Raw genomic sequence first — 14,345 nt, 5'->3', positions numbered from 1 at the left:
TCCAGTCTCGCTCGCTCGCTCCTTCCTCCCTCCCTCTCTCTCTCAGTCTCGCTCGCTCGCTCCTCCCTCCCTCCCTCTCTCTCCAGTCTCGCTCGCTCGCTCTCGCTCCCTCCCTCTCTCTCCAGTCTCGCTCGCTCACTCGCTCCCCTCCCTCTCTCTCCAGTCTCGCTCGCTCGCTCGCTCGCTCCTCCCTCTCTCTCTCGGCCTCGCTCGCTCGCTCCCTCCCCCTCCCTCTCTCTCTGCAGTCTCGCTCCTCCCTCCTCTCTCTCAGTCTCGCTCGCTTCGCTCCCTCCCTCTCTCTCAGTCTCGCTCGCTCGCTCCCTCCTCCCTCTCTCTCTCAGTCTCGCTCGCTCGCTCCCTCCTCTCTCTCTCAGTCTCGCTCGCTCGCTCCCTCCCTCTCTCTCCAGTCTCCCTCGCTCTCTCTCACTACTCCCTCGCTCTCTCTCCAGTCTCCCTCGCTCTCTCTCCTCTCCAGTCTCCCTCGCTCTCCCTCTCTCCCCAGTCTCCCTCGCTCTCTCTCTCCAGTCTCCCTCGCTCTCTCTCCCAGTCTCCCTCGCTCTCTCTCCAGTCTCCCTCGCTCTCTCTCTCCAGTCTCCCTCGCTCTCTCTCTCCAGTCTCCCTCGCTCTCTCTCCAGTCTCCCTCGCTCTCTCTCCAGTCTCCCTCGCTCTCTCTCCAGTCTCCCTCGCTCTCTCTCTCCAGTCTCCCCGCTCTCTCTCTCCAGTCTCCCCCGCTCTCTCTCTCCAGCCTCCCTCGCTCTCTCTCCAGTCTCCCTCGCCCTCTCTCCAGTCTCCCTCGCTCTCTCTCCAGTCTCCCTCGCTCGCTCTCCAGTCTCCCTCGCTCTCTCTCTCCAGTCTCCCTCGCTCTCTCTCTCCAGTCTCCCTCGCTCTCTCTCCAGTCTCCCTCGCTCTCTCTCTCAGTCTCCCTCGCTCTCTCTCCACAGTCTCCCTCGCTCTCTCTCCAGTCTCCCTCGCTCTCTCTCTCTAGTCTCCCTCGCTCTCTCTCCACAGTCTCCCTCGCTCTCTCTCTCCAGTCTCCCTCGCTCTCTCTCTCCAGTCTCCCTCGCTCTTCTCCCTCGCTCTCTCTCCAGTCTCCCTCGCTCTCTCTCCATCTCCCTCGCTCTCTCTCCAGTCTCCCTCGCTCTCTCTCCAGTCTCCCTCGCTCTCTCTCCAGTCTCCCTCGCTCTCTCTCCAGTCTCCCTCGCTCTCTCTCCATCTCCCTCGCTCTCTCTCCATCTCCTCGCTCTCTCTCCATCTCCCTCGCTCTCTCTCCAGTCTCCCTCGCTCTCTCTCCAGTCTCCCTCGCTCTCTCTCCAGTCTCCCTCGCTCTCTCTCCAGTCTCCCTCGCTCTCTCTCCATCTCCCTCGCTCTCTCTCCATCTCCATCGCTCTCTCTCCAGTCTCCCTCGGTCTCTCTCTCTCTCCAGTCTCCCTCGCTCTCTCTCTCCAGTCTCCCTCGCTCCCTCTCCAGTCTCCCTCGCTCTCTCTCCAGTCTCCCTCGCTCTCTCTCCAGTCTCCCTCGCTCTCTCTCCACAGTCTCCCTCGCTCTCTCTCCACAGTCTCCCTCGCTCTCTCTCTCCAGTCTCCCTCGCTCTCTCTCTCCAGTCTCCCTCGCTCTTCTCCCTCGCTCTCTCTCCAGTCTCCCTCGCTCTCTCTCCATCTCCCTCGCTCTCTCTCCATCTCCCTCGCTCTCTCTCCAGTCTCCCTCGCTCTCTCTCCAGTCTCCCTCGCTCTCTCTCCAGTCTCCCTCGCTCTCTCTCCAGTCTCCCTCGCTCTCTCTCCATCTCCCTCGCTCTCTCTCCATCTCCCTCGCTCTCTCCCAGTCTCCCTCGCTCTCTCTCCATCTCCATCGGTCTCTCTCTCTCCAGTCTCCCTCGCTCTCTCTCCAGTCTCCCTCGCTCTCTCTCCAGTCTCCCTCGCTCTCTCTCCAGTCTCCCTCGCTCTCTCTCCAGTCTCCCTCGCTCTCTCTCCAGTCTCCCTCGCTCTCTCTCCAGTCTCCCTCGCTATCTCTCCATCTCCCTCGCTCTCTTTCCAGTCTCCCTCGCTCGCTCTCCAGTCTCCCTCGCTCGCTCTCCAGTCTCCCTCGCTCTCTCTCCAGTCTCCCTCGCTCTCTCTCCAGTCTCCCTCGCTCTCTCTCCAGTCTCCCTCGCTCTCTCTCCAGACTCCCTCGCTCTCTCTCCAGACTCCCTCGCTCTCTCTCCAGTCTCCCTCGCTCTCTCTGCAGTCTCCCTCGCTCTCAATCCAGTCTCCCTCGCTCTCTCTCTCTCATCCAGTCTCCCTCGCTCTCTCTCTCTCTCCAGTCTCCCTCGCTCTCTCTCCAGCCTCCCTCGCCCTCTCTCCAGTCTCCCTCGCTCTCTCTCCAGTCTCCATCGCTCTCTCTCCAGTCTCCCTCGCTCTCTCTCTCCAGTCTCCCTCGCTCTCTCTCCAGTCTCCCTCGCTCTCTCTCCAGTCTCCCTCGCTCTCTCTCTAGTCTCCCTCGCTCTCTCTCTCCAGTCTCCCTCGCTCTCTCTCTCCAGTCTCCTCGCTCTTCTCCCTCGCTCTCTCTCCAGTCTCCCTCGCTCTCTCTCCATCTCCCTCGCTCTCTCCAGTCTCCTCGCTCTCTCTCCATCTCCCTCGCTCTCTCTCCAGTCTCCCTCGCTCTCTCTCCAGTCTCCCTCGCTCTCTCTCCATCTCCCTCGCTCCCTCTCCAGTCTCCCTCGCTCTCTCTCTCTAGTCTCCCTCGCTCTCTCTCTCCAGTCTCCCTCGCTCTTCTCCCTCGCTATCTCTCCAGTCTCCCTCGCTCTCTCTCCATCTCCCTCGCTCTCTCTCCAGTCTCCCTCGCTCTCTCTCCTCCTCCCTCGCTCTCTCTCCAGTCTCCCTCGCTCTCTCTCCAGTCTCCCTCGCTCTCTCTCCATCTCCCTCGCTCCCTCTCCAGTCTCCCTCGCTCTCTCTCCATCTCCCTCGCTCCCTCTCCAGTCACCCTCGCTCCCTCTCCAGTCTCCCTCGCTCCCTCTCCAGTCTCCCTCGCGTCTCCCTCGCTCCCTCTCCAGTCTCCCTCGCTCCCTCTCCAGTCTCCCTCGCTCCCTCTCCAGTCTCCCTCGCTCGCTCTCCAGTCTCCCTCGCTCGCTCTCCAGTCTCCCTCGCTCGCTCTCCAGTCTCCCTCGCTCGCTCTCCAGTCTCCCTCGCTCTCTCTCCAGTCTCCCTCGCTCTCTCTCCAGTCTCCCTCGCTCTCTTTCCAGTCTCCCTCGCTCTCTTTCCAGTCTCTCTCGCTCTCTCCAGTCTCCCTCGCTCTCTCTCCAGTCTCCCTCGCTCTCTCTCCAGTCTCCCTCGCTCTCTCTCACTACTCCCTCGCTCTCTCTCCAGTCTCCCTCGCTCTCTCTCTCTCTCCAGTCTCCCTCGCTCTCTCTCTCTCTCTCCAGTCTCCCTCGCTCTCTCTCTCCAGTCTCCCTCGCTCTCTCTCTCTCTCCAGTCTCCCTCGCTCTCTCTCTCTCTCTCAGTCTCCCTCGCTCTCTCTCTCTCTCTCCAGTCTCCCTCGCTCTCTCTCTCTCTCTCCAGTCTCCCTCGCTCTCTCTCCAGTCTCCCTCGCTCCCTCTCCAGTCTCCCTCGCTCCCTCTCCAGTCTCCCTCGCTCCCTCTCCAGTCTCCCTCGCTCCCTCTCCAGTCTCCCTCGCTCGCTCTCCAGTCTCCCTCGCTCGCTCTCCAGTCTCCCTCGCTCGCTCTCCAGTCTCCCTCGCTCTCTCTCCAGTCTCCCTCGCTCTCTCTCCAGTCTCCCTCGCTCTCTCTCCAGTCTCCCTCGCTCTCTCCAGTCTCCCTCGCTCTCTCTCCAGTCTCCCTCGCTCTCTCTCACTACTCCCTCGCTCTCTCTCCATTCTCCCTCGCTCTCTCTCCAGTCTCCCTCGCTCTCTCTCTCTCCAGTCTCCCTCGCTCTCTTTCCAGTCTCCCTCGCTCTCTTTCCAGTCTCCCTCGCTCTCTTTCCAGTCTCCCTCGCTCTCTTTCCAGACTCCCTCGCTCTCTCTCCAGACTCCCTCGCTCGCTCTCCAGTCTCCCTCGCTCTCTCTCCAGTCTCCCTCGCTCTCTCTCCAGTCTCCCTCGCTCTCTCTCTCCAGTCTCCCTCGCTCTCTCTCTCTCCAGTCTCCCTCGCTCTCTCTCCAGTCTCCCTCGCTCTCTCTCCAGTCTCCCTCGCTCTCTCTCCAGTCTCCCTCGCTCTCTCTCCAGTCTCCCTCGCTCTCTTTCCAGTCTCCCTCGCTCTCTTTCCAGTCTCCTCGCTCGCTCTCCAGTCTCCCTCGCTCGCTCTCCAGTCTCCTCGCTCGCTCTCCAGTCTCCCTCGCTCGCTCTCCAGTCTCCCTCGCTCGCTCTCAGTCTCCCTCGCTCTCTCTCAGTCTCCCTCGCTCTCTTTCCAGTCTCCCTCGCTCTCTTTCCAGTCTCCCTCGCTCTCTCTCCAGTCTCCCTCGCTCTCTCTCCAGTCTCCCTCGCTCTCTCTCCAGTCTCCCTCGCTCTCTCTCCAGTCTCCCTCGCTCTCTCTCCCTCTCTCTCCATTCTCCCTCGCTCTCTCTCTCTCTCCAGTCTCCCTCGCTCTCTTTCCAGCCTCCCTCGCTCTCTTTCCAGCCTCCCTCGCTCTCTTTCCAGTCTCCCTCGCTCGCTCTCCAGTCTCCCTCGCTCTCTCTCCAGTCTCCCTCGCTCTCTCTCCAGTCTCCCTCGCTCTCTCTCCAGTCTCCCTCGCTCTCTCTCCAGTCTCCCTCGCTCTCTCTCCAGTCTCCCTCGCTCTCTCTCCAGTCTCCCTCGCTCGCTCTCCAGTCTCCCTCGCTCTCTCTCGCTCTCTCTCAGTCTCCCTCGCTCTCTCCAGTCTCCCTCGCTCTCTCTCCAGTCTCCCTCGCTCTCTCTCCAGTCTCCCTCGCTCTCTCTCCAGTCTCCCTCGCTCTCTCTCCAGTCTCCCTCGCTCTCTCTCCAGTCTCCCTCGCTCTCTCTCCAGTCCCTCTCGCTCTCTCTCCAGTCCCTCTCGCTCTCTCTCCAGTCCCTCTCGCTCTCTCTCCAGTCCCTCTCGCTCTCTCTCCAGTCCCTCTCGCTCTCTCTCCAGTCCCTCTCGCTCTCTCTCCAGTCCCTCTCGCTCTCTCTCCAGTCTCCCTCGCTCTCTCTCCAGTCTCCCTCCCTCGCTCTCTCCAGTCTCCCTCGCTCTCTCCAGTCTCCCTCGCTCTCTCTCCAGTCTCCCTCGCTCTCTCTCCAGTCTCCCTCGCTCTCTCTCTCCAGTCTCCCTCGCTCTCTCTCCAGTCTCACTCGCTCTCTCTCCAGTCTCCCTCGCTCTCTCTCCAGTCTCCCTCGCTCTCTCTCCCAGTCTCCCTCGCTCTCTCTCCAGTCTCCCTCGCTCTCTCTCTCCAGTCTCCCTCGCTCTCTCTCCAGTCCCTCTCGCTCTCTCTCCAGTCCCTCTCGCTCTCTCTCCAGTCCCTCTCGCTCTCTCTCCAGTCCCTCTCGCTCTCTCTCCAGTCTCCCTCGCTCTCTCTCCAGTCTCCCTCGCTCTCTCTCCAGTCTCCCTCGCTCTCTCTCCAGTCTCCCTCGCTCTCTCTCCAGTCTCCCTTTGTCCCTGAGCTGATTTACAACAACAAGGGAACATTTGCAGGAGATTCTGGTCTCTCCATCCCCTTCTGTAGTTCCAGTGAAGTCGGGCCGGGCCGAGATGACCTCATCTAGTTCCAGTGAAGTCGGGCCGGGCCGAGATGACCTCATCTAGTTCCAGTGAAGTCGGGCCGGGCCGAGATGACCTTATCTAGTTCCAGTGAAGTCGGGCCAGGCTGAGATGACCTTATCTAGTTCCAGTGAAGTCGGGCCGGGCCGAGATGACCTTTGCTCTCTCGACACAATATTGAAAAAACATAATCTACGCATGAGAACGCAGCAGGCAGCTACTCATAATACACACACACCCCCCCACTGTCAGGCAGGCTAAGAAAACAACACTGAACATCAGTCAGTTTTCATAATAGGCATGTGACCTACTCTGACAAAATTATCTCAAGGACATACATGTGGTGTTGAAAGAATTTGGGGAGAGTATGGGGAGAGTATCCATTCTAAAACAACATGTTGCTTTTGACAGTAAACTCTCTTTACTCCTTAGATGAAGATAGACCAAGGGCTACCTTCATATTTCCCTGAAATAAAGCATTTGAACCATTTCTTTGATTTCCTGTTTCTTTGTGTCAAATAATCACTAGCCTTTGGAGTGGCATTTTTCTCTCATGTTCCCAGCAATCCAACAGACACATTTGAACCCATTTGTTTGATGCGATGGGGTCCATACTTGCTTACTCAAACTAAACATTTTCTCTAAAATGCTACATATTAGCTTTTCCCATGAGATAACCTGGCATTCTTAGCCCTATAGTAAGGGCTATGACTATTCCCTAGTGTTGTCACGATACCAACATTTTACTAATGATATGATACCAAGTACCAAGATAACGAGTAAGGTCGCGATACCACAGGTCGGTATTGCGTTAGCACCGCCCCCCCCCCCCGAAGGCCTCATTTTCTCATTATTTGCAAAAGCCTACCTGTGGTTTGGCTGGAGGAATGGGAGGAAGGAATACATAATGATCTGAATGTCTGTGTGGCAGTAAGGGGGAAAACACCACACGATCCCCTCCCTCACACCCCACAACCCCCACTCACATAAACACGCACCCCACATACACGCAGCTTAAAAAAATGTTTGTGCCTGTGCACTGGTTATACCAGGGATGAAACGATATACAGTGCATTCGGAAAGTATTAAGACCCCTGGACCTTTTCGATATTTTGTTACGTTACAGCCTTGTTCTAAAATAGATGAAAACGTTTTTATCCCCTCAATCAAGCTACAAACACTACCCCATCATTTCTAGAAGTATTCAGAACCTTTGCTATGAGACTCAAAATTGAACTCAGGTGCATCCTTTTTCCATTGATCATACTTGAGATGTTTCTACAACTTGGAGTCCACCTGTGGTAAATTCAATTGATTGGACATGATTTGGAAAGGCACACACCCGTCTATGTAAGGTCCCACAGTTGACAGTGCATGTCAGAGCAAAAACCATGCCATGAGGTCGAAGGAATTGTCTGTAGAGCTCCGAGACAGGATTGTGTCGAGGCACAGATCTGGAGAAGGGTACCAAAACATTTCTGCAGCATTGAAGGTCAAAGAACACAGTGGCCTCCATCATTCTTGTATGGAAGAGATTTGGAACCACCAAGACTCTTCTGAGAGCTGGCCGCCCGAACAAAGGAGGGGGCCTTGGTCAGGGAGGTGACCAAGAATCCGATGGTCACTCTGACAGAGCTCTAGAGGTTCCTCTGTGGAGATAGGAGAACCTTCCAAAAGGACAACCATCTCTGCAGCACTCCACCAATCAGGCCTTTATGGTAGCGTGGCCAGACGCAAGCCACTCCTCAGTAAAAGGCACGAGTTTGCCAAAAGGCACCTAAATACTCTGACCATAAGAAACAAAATTCTCTAGTCTGATGAACTGAAGATTGAACTCTTTGACCTGAATGCCAAGCGTCACGTCTGGAGGAAACCTGGCACCATCCCTACGGTGAAGCATGGTGGTGGCAGCATCATACTGTGGGGATGTTTTTTAGCAACAGAGACTGGGTGACTAGTCAGGATCGAGGGACAAATGAACGGAGCAAAGTACAGAGAGATCCTTGATGAAGACCTGCTCCAGAGCACTTAGGACCTCCGACTGGGGGCAAAGGTTCACCTTCCAACAGGACAACGACTCTTAGCACCCAGCCAAGACAATGCAGGAGTGGCTTCGGGACAAGTCTCTGAATGTCCTTGAGTGGCCCAGCCAGAGCCCGGACGTGAACCCGATCAAATCATCTCTGGAGAGACATGAAAATAGCTGTGCAGCGACGCTCCCCATCCAACCTGACAGAGCTTGAGAGGATCTGCAGAGAAGAATGGGAGAAACTCCCCAAATACAGATGTGCCAGCTTGTAGCGTCATACCCAAAAATAGTCGAGGTTGTAATCGCTGCCAAAGATGCTTCAACAAAGTACTGAGTGAAGGGTCTGAATACTTATGTAAATGTGATAATTCCCCCTTTTTTTATATGTAAATGTGCAACAAAACACCCCCAAAAAATCTTGTTTTTGCTTTGTCATTATGGGGTATTGTGTGTAGATTGATGAGGGGAAAAAACGATTAAATCCATTTTAGAATAAAGCTGTAACAAAATGTGGAAAAAGTCATAACTAGGCTACTAATTTTAGACAGAATTCAAGTCTTTACTGATCTGTTTCACAAATATCAATGTGTTCTTATGGGGGGAAAAAGTAGGTTTATTCAACATATATGTTTACACTGTGTACAAAACATTAAGAACACTGTCCTAATATCGAGTTCCAACCGCTTTTCCCCTCAGAACAGCCTCAATTTGCTGGGGCATGGACTACAAGGTGTGGAAGTGTTCCACAGGGATGCTGACCCACTCATACATTTATTTTTTTAAATCAGAGAGGCTCATGGTCTTGTTGAATAGCAGTAATGTACCGTAATTTGTAATCATTGCCAGGTGGCATCCTAAGTCAAAAAAGCTTACCAGCAGCACTTGACGAGACTGGTACACAGCAGGTACTTTTTCCAAAGCATCTGGGAAATACTCAAATGTAGCATTTATTTCAAGAAAAACTTTAAGTTTAAGTTTAAGCAAGAGTTTGTAAGTATGGCCCCATCGAGTTTTGAATCAATGTTTGTGTCATCCCGCAGCAGGGGCGTAACCTATAAAGGGGTAACTTTAGACCGGTTTCATACCAATTTCACATTCTCTTGTATCCTTTCTCCCCACTCACTAAATAAAAACAGAGGCACAGAAATCTGACCACAATAACCTTCACTGTGCCATAAAAGTCTATCAAAGGATATGGTTGCAATCAGGGCACACGCCTACGAAGAGGCACACACACATGTGAGCAACCAAATCACACGCTGTCACTCAAAACAACATCAGATAAACCACAAAACACGGCGGCACACCATGACGACACAAGAGCCATCTTGTCAACATTCATATTTACATGTGACAGCAATATTTACCCAGGAAATAGAAGCAGAAATGTCATCACGACTACTTGATTAAAGTCAGAAGACAACGCTGAGAAGCAGCTTGTAAGGAAGACGGGAAAAAAAGCAGACACTACACACAGATTACAAGAACAATGTGTAAGATTTTGCAGGTAAGGCCGATGGATAATTGATTGTATTCAATTTATGACTGCAAAATTAACTCAACTAGATTGTATTGGTGGCAGAGAAGGCAAATAGCGCAAATATGAAGCCAAAAACAAAAACCTGATAAGCATGGATGTATGAATACTCCTAACCTGCAAAATGATTCCTCCATATAATATCAGCGATAGTCATTGGTGGGCCACCAGCTGGGTGTGGTTTACCTTTGTCATGGTCAGTCCTTATCATATCCATTAAGGAATTCTCCAAAGAGTGCAAGCTAAATGCATCAAAGGGCCGATTCCGGTCCTGCAAGAGAAGAGAGGGGTCAGAGGTTATTTATCTCAGCTGGTTATCAAAGTAGAACACAACACCACTACTACTCCACACCATCTTGCTTAAGACTCGCTTGAGATAATAGCTTGATGACTTGTGAGAGAATAAGGTAAACTCATCATCCACACAAACCATACAAACACATCCCCCCCCCCGATAAGAGGAGAGCAGGGTTTCAACTGAATGAGGGCCTCGTACAACTCTCGTGCCCAAATCAAAAGACGCTCACAGGCCATACAGCCTAATATCACACAGCAGAAACCATGGGAAACGTGCATGTGTTTGCAATTTGCCTCGCTGTTCAAATTCTGGTTGGTTCCCTTTGCTTAAGGGCAGAACGGTACGGAGTCGAAGCCAGATGTTTTCATGTAGCAACACACCGCCCTGGTATTGTTGGAGCATCAAAGCAGGCCAAGACCAGCTGATCTTGTAATCTCAGCAAATATCAGACAGTCAAGATCATACATTAGCCAACAGAAACAGAGAGAGTGAGTATTTGACTTTAGCAGCTGGGGCTGCATATTGTGTACATTTCAGTTGGTCTGATCGGAAAAGGTGTACGCACACTGCACATACATTTATCATTTCATCGTTACAACTATATGTCACTTGGCAAGTAAAAAGCAAAGGATTTCAAGAGTAGAGACACACATTCCAATCAAGGGTAGATAGTGCCAAGTATGGCGTGATTTGAGAGTGTGCTCTTTCCTCAAACACTCAAGATGTTTCCATATGGTGTGTATGACCATTCCTGGGCTAGTGTCAAATAATTGCCATTCCTCCAAAATCATCAAGTTTACACTTCTGAACATATCACTTGTGATATACACTCCAGCCAGTTTATTAGGTACACCATACCACTAACAAAAATGGTTCACTCCCACAGAGTGAGTCACATGGCCGAGGCTTGCTATATAAAGCAGGCAGACAGGCATCAAGGCATTCAGTTACTTATCAAATTCATGTTAGAATTGGCAAAACGAGTGAATTAAGTGACTGAGCGTGGAATGATCGTCGGTGCCAAGCGCGCTGGTTCCAGTATCACAGAAACGTCCGGCCTCCTGGGCTTTTCACGTACGACAGAGTCTAGGGTTTACAAAGAGTGGTGTCACAAACAAAAAAAACATCCAGTCATCAGCAGTCTTGTGGTCAAAAACAACTAATTGATGGGAGGTCGAAAGAGAACGGGCGGGCGGGCCACAAACAGGCAAATAACAGCACACTACTACAGTGGTGTGCAGAACGGCATCTCGGAAAGCACAACTCATCAGTCCTTATCACAGATGGGCTATTGTAGCTGACGACCACACTGGGTCCACTCATATAAGGTAAACAGAAGAAGAAGCGGCTGCAGCGGGCACCAGATCACAAATACTGGACAATCAAGGAGTGGAAAAACATTGCCCGGTCTAACGAATCCCAGTTCCTGTTGCGTCATGCTAATGGCAGTCAGGATTTGACATAAAAGCATAAGTCCACGGCCCCATCCTGCCTGGTGTCAACGGTACAGGCTGTTGGCAGTGGTGTAATGGTGTGGGGAATGTTTTCCCGCAACACGTTATGTCCCTTTATATAAATTTACCAACGTTTCCATGCCCCGAAGAATTCAGGCTGTTCTGGAGGCAAAGGGGGGTCCGACCCGGTACTAGGCGGGTGTACCTAATAAAGTGGCCACCCGAGTGTATGTACAGGGACAAATAAGAATATGGTAGGGAAGAACGCGCCTGAAATACATTGAAGCTTGTCACCAAACATGCCTGACCTTCAGCCAAAGATTAAGCACCCCCTCCGTGTGTGTGTCAGTCCTTCTGGCCAGCTGACCTGCTACGTCGCCACCCGCTGAACCCACCTTTTGAACACATTCACCTGCTGGGCTGCCTGGGACTCGTTTCTAAATACAATACCAATTGGGCAGTGGAATCAATCATATTCTACTCAATAGCCTATATTCATCTGATCTGAATCATCAACGTTCACAGCGAGAGGGAGGAGGGTAGGGCATTGGGCGATTCGTTCTGCATGAAGTTCAGCCTATAAAGTTTAGGGCCATTTGGTATATATTTGGGCCCAGACTACAGAGTTGATTCAGTGAGATTATTTTGGCCCACTTCCTGGATCATTGAGGGAGAGACTGATCCAATATGGAGCCTGTGTTGATACTAGTGACCTGAGAAGCAGACACATTCTAGTAGATCATATCATGAAATATTTTTTATTGTAGGCGAGTAAGTCAGCGAGTAAGTGAATGAGCTTAAGAGGGTGTAGGCAAGTAAGGGAGTGACATACAGAGTGTGCCTGGTGAATTCTGGTTAGGCCTAGCCCTTGGCAGCTGTGTCCTGTGAGTCCACTGCCCTAGCCTCGAGGCCACATTGTTTGCCACCAGCGCTATTGTCGTGCATTCAAAAGCGTTATTCCCCCCTCTCTGGATCCACAGCACTGCCACGGCAGATAAAAATCTGCCCACTTGGTACAAACGGTAAACACTTAAAATGCTGAGTTTTTCATTCGCCTCCCCTCTTTTTCTACCACCATGCACTCTCCTGATCCTGAACAAAGAGAGTGAAGGGCATCATTCACAGTCAGTGGCTAAAAGACCTGGCTTGTGTTTATTAGACACGAAATGGAAGATAAAAGGGAGGGACTACATGAACTTGTCCTATAAGAAACGCTTGTTTTCATTTTCAGTTTTGAAACGTTCTGCCCTAATGAATAGGACTCTGAGGAGATACCCATTATATACCGCTTCTATCAGACTACTCCACCACTGCTTTAATTGTGTTAATACGCCAGCATGTGGGATACAGACCATGTTAACATTGCTCCATATTCTTAAAATTGTCTCCACATCTGGGGCCGGTTGCACCAGTTGGACGTAAATGTTTTTTTTTTTTAAGTGGTCTTAAATGCTAGTTTGGGTCTGGCTACGTCCTGTTGCACCAACCGAAAATAACACTAGTCGTAGCTAAGTCCGGCGTAAGTGACGGCTGCTAGGCAGTGCTCGTTTCTTGTTACAATCAGTTTCCAAAAGTAAATAACGAGATAGCAAGCATATTTGTCACATTTTCAGATTCAGAAATAAGAAAAACCATAGAGATGTATAGCAAACATCGGGAGATTCTGACAGTTAAGTTCAATAGCACTGCAACAAACAGAAGAAAAACATTTAATCTGGAGGATTTTTAACTACCTTGAACCAAATTATGAACGCAACAATTTCAGTTCATATAAGGAAATCAAATCGATTGAAATAAATTAGTCCCTAATATATGGATTTCACATGACTGGAATACAGATATGCATCTGTTGGTCACAGATACCTTAAAAAAAAGGTAGGGGCGTGGATCAGAAAACCAGTCACTATCTGTTGTAACCACCATTTGCCTCATGCATCGTGACACTCCTGCGAATAGAGTTGATCAGGCTTTTGATTGTGGCCTGTTGTCCTGCTCCTCTTCAACGGCTGTGCGAAGTTTCTGGATATTGGCGGGAACTGGAACATGCTGTCGTACACATCGATCCAGAGCATCCCAAACATAATCAATGGGTGACATGTTTGGTGAGTATGCAGGTCATGGAAGATCTGGGACATTTTCAGCTTCCAGGAATTGTGTACAGATCCTTGTGACATGGGGCTGTGCATTATCATGCTGAAATATGAGGTGATGGCGGCGGATGAATGGCACGACAATGGGCATCAGGATCTCGTCACGGTATCTGTGCACACAAATTGCCATCAATAAAATGCAATAGTGTTCGTTGTCCGTAGCTTATGCCTGCCCATACCATAACTCCACCATGGGGAACTCTGTTCACGTCAGCGAACAGCTCGCCCACACGACGCCCTACACACTGTCTGCCACCTGCCCGGGATTCATCTGTGAAGAGCACACTACTTCATCGTGCCAGTGGCCATCGAAGGTGAGCATTTGTGAGCATTACGACGCCGAACTGCAGTCAGGTCAAGACCCTGGTGAGGACGACGAGCACGCAGAGGAGCTTCCCTGAGACGTTTCTGACAGTTTGTTCAGGTATTCTTCTGTTGTGCAAACCCAGTTTCATCAGCTGTCCAGGTGGCTGGTCTCACACCATCCCACAGGTGAAGAAGCCAAATGTAGAGGTCCTGGGCTGGAGTGATTACACGTGGTGTGCGGTTGTGAGGCCAGTTGCCAAATTCTCTAAAATTATGTTGGAGGTGGCTTATGGTAGAGAAATGAACATTCAATCTCTGGTAACAGTTTTGGTGGCCATTCCTGAAGTCAGCATGCCAATTGCACGCTCCCTCAAAACTTGAGACATCTGTTGTGTGACAAAACTGCACATTTTAGAGTGGCCTTTTATTGTCCCCAGCACAAGGTGCACCTGTGTAATGATCCTGCCGTTTAATCAGCTTCGAGATATACCACACCTGTCAGGCGGCTGGATTATCTTGGCAAAGGAGAAATGCTCACTAACAGGGACGTAATCAAATTTCTGCACAACATTTGAGAGAAATAAGCTTTTTGTGCATATGGAAAATGTCTGGGATCTTTAATTTCAGCTTATGAAACATGGGACCAACACTTTACATGTTGCGGTTATATTTTTGTTCAGTATAATAAAGTAAATGATGAGAATGGGGAGTTTGGCTGCAGATCAGTAGAGAAGGTGCGAAAGAAGGGAAAGATCTCATGACAAGAGCAAGAAAAGACGCCGGTGCCCTGAAAAACCCACCTACGGGAGGAGGTCTTGCTCCTAAAACATTGCCTTACAGCAACATAGCTTATATATTTGGCACAGATTCCCCTGCCTTCATGGGAATGGATGGTGCGGACAGCACGGCATCACCCCGCG

At 51.4% G+C, this 14,345-nt stretch overlaps 1 protein-coding gene across 8 annotated transcripts in view; it reads right to left on the bottom strand.

Moving 5' to 3' along the window:
* cpeb3 (cytoplasmic polyadenylation element binding protein 3) overlaps window positions 1-14,345 on the bottom strand; it is a 78,113-nt gene that overhangs the window by 41,007 nt on the left and 22,761 nt on the right. For 6 of the 8 annotated variants that reach the window (XM_014199958.2, XM_014199966.2, XM_014199977.2 and 3 more), the window contains exon 3: window positions 9,335-9,488. In XM_014199958.2, coding sequence (XP_014055433.1) covers window positions 9,335-9,488 — 154 coding nt within the window. The remainder of the gene's footprint in view (window positions 1-9,334; window positions 9,489-14,345) is intronic. The other 2 variants (XM_014200004.2, XM_014200007.2) reach the window with 1 other exon arrangement.

Source organism: Salmo salar, chromosome ssa01 (genome assembly GCF_905237065.1).
Source record: "Salmo salar chromosome ssa01, Ssal_v3.1, whole genome shotgun sequence".
Classification (NCBI taxonomy): Eukaryota; Metazoa; Chordata; class Actinopteri; order Salmoniformes; family Salmonidae; genus Salmo; species Salmo salar.
This window is presented reverse-complemented; position numbering and strand designations above follow the sequence as displayed.